We start from the raw sequence: 1628 nt of genomic DNA, 5'->3' as shown, positions 1-1628 counted from the left end.
AGAAAAAGACAACAGGAAGCAAAAGGGAGAACGAAACACTGGGACCTTACCTTGTCGACCGTGGCAGGGTAAACAATCGCTCCAGATCAAAACACGTCTTGTACGTATGCCGTCTATCTTTGAACTGCCCACACATGCTCGCTGTCCACTGCGTGTGGCTGACTTCCAGTCTGTCTTCACTTCTGTTTGCTTCATCTGCAATCTCTCTCCACCAACAACACATAGCTCATCACAGCCCATAACACCACATGTAACACCACACATATATGTACAGAAAACAATTTTTCAAAGTGAATTTTGACTAGTCTGAAGAGCAAAAAGAGTTGCAGATGGTAGAAGAATAGAATGTGTAATTCAGTAAGTGGCAGTATATGTGCTACAGATTGGATCAGAGTCTAAAGATATTAGAGAAGATGAGGAAGAATTGTCTTCTGGGTTTAGTGTTATTTTTTGACAGAAACATTTAGGCAGAGTGTATCAACATCCTACACTCTACAACACTATGGCGGGCTGTTATCATGATTGTGATAAACACCTTACTGTGGGTCAGCTCTGAATGCTTGCACCAGTAGGGCAGGAGGTGATATTAAAATTGGTAGCATAATGTGCCTACCATTAAAATTGTTCCTATAATTTCTAATAACATTTATATTAAATTGTTAGCAGTTAATTTATATTTTGATTTATGGATTAATTGTCATGTAAACACCAAACTGAGATAGAATGCTTCACTGTACTGGACATTTGTTGAATAAGCTATCCTGATGGTATTAAGTGGCTGAGAAGAGATAAATGAATTTAAGAAATAATTAATAGTATATAATTTGGGAAGAGGAAACAGAAAGTGCTGTGCAGTGTGACCGCTAATGTAAACATCTAGCAAGCAATGGGTTTCTGGTTCAAGTCTAGCTATTACCTATGTTTGGGTTGTTATTCTTTTCTGTCTCCAACTACAGCTCATAAAGCATAATTTCATTTACACTAAAATGTTAACAGTTTATTCATACTCATGATTATCTTGTCAAATGAAGAAAGTTTAAAAAATATCTAGCATTACAGATGCTGGGATTCGAAGTTTTTCAGATGGGATCTGTGCCATTAAGCTACGGGAATTGAATCTATCAAACTGTGTGCATCTGGGTGATATGTCTTTGATCATCATTTCTAAAAAGTGAGTCAAAAAATTTCTATTTTGTTCAATAGAAATTGAAAATAATATAACTGTTTTCAAACATGTTAATTTGTGTATCTGCCTGCTTCAGTGAGTTTTAGTATTTGCCTGCAAATACACATCTTCATACACACACACACGCACACGCATGTGCACACACACACGCACATGCACATGCATGCACGTGCACACACACACACAGAGGCATGTTTGTGTAGTTAAGAAGTTCACTCTATAACCACTGGGTTTTGGGTTTAGTCCCACTGCATACCTCCTTGGGTAGGTATCTTGCTTTGATCAATGGAAACTGTTGGAAGCCCATTGCATATATATATGTATATATATATTATATATATATATATGTATAATATATGTATATATATATATATATATGTATATATATATATATATGTATATATATATATATATATATATATATATATATATATATATATAT

General features: G+C 35.0%; 1 protein-coding gene across 8 annotated transcripts in view; it reads left to right on the top strand.

Moving 5' to 3' along the window:
• Positions 1 to 1628, top strand: part of LOC106867275 (dynein regulatory complex subunit 6) — a 153056-nt gene that overhangs the window by 112393 nt on the left and 39035 nt on the right. For 7 of the 8 annotated variants that reach the window (XM_014912105.2, XM_014912108.2, XM_014912104.2 and 4 more), the window contains one exon: positions 1052 to 1171. The exons of the other annotated variant lie outside the window; for it this stretch is intronic. In XM_014912105.2, coding sequence (XP_014767591.1) covers positions 1052 to 1171 — 120 coding nt within the window. The remainder of the gene's footprint in view (positions 1 to 1051; positions 1172 to 1628) is intronic. 8 annotated transcript variants of the gene reach the window in all.

The sequence above is a fragment of the Octopus bimaculoides genome, chromosome 20 (genome assembly GCF_001194135.2).
Source record: "Octopus bimaculoides isolate UCB-OBI-ISO-001 chromosome 20, ASM119413v2, whole genome shotgun sequence".
NCBI lineage: Eukaryota > Metazoa > Mollusca > Cephalopoda > Octopoda > Octopodidae > Octopus > Octopus bimaculoides.
This window is presented reverse-complemented; position numbering and strand designations above follow the sequence as displayed.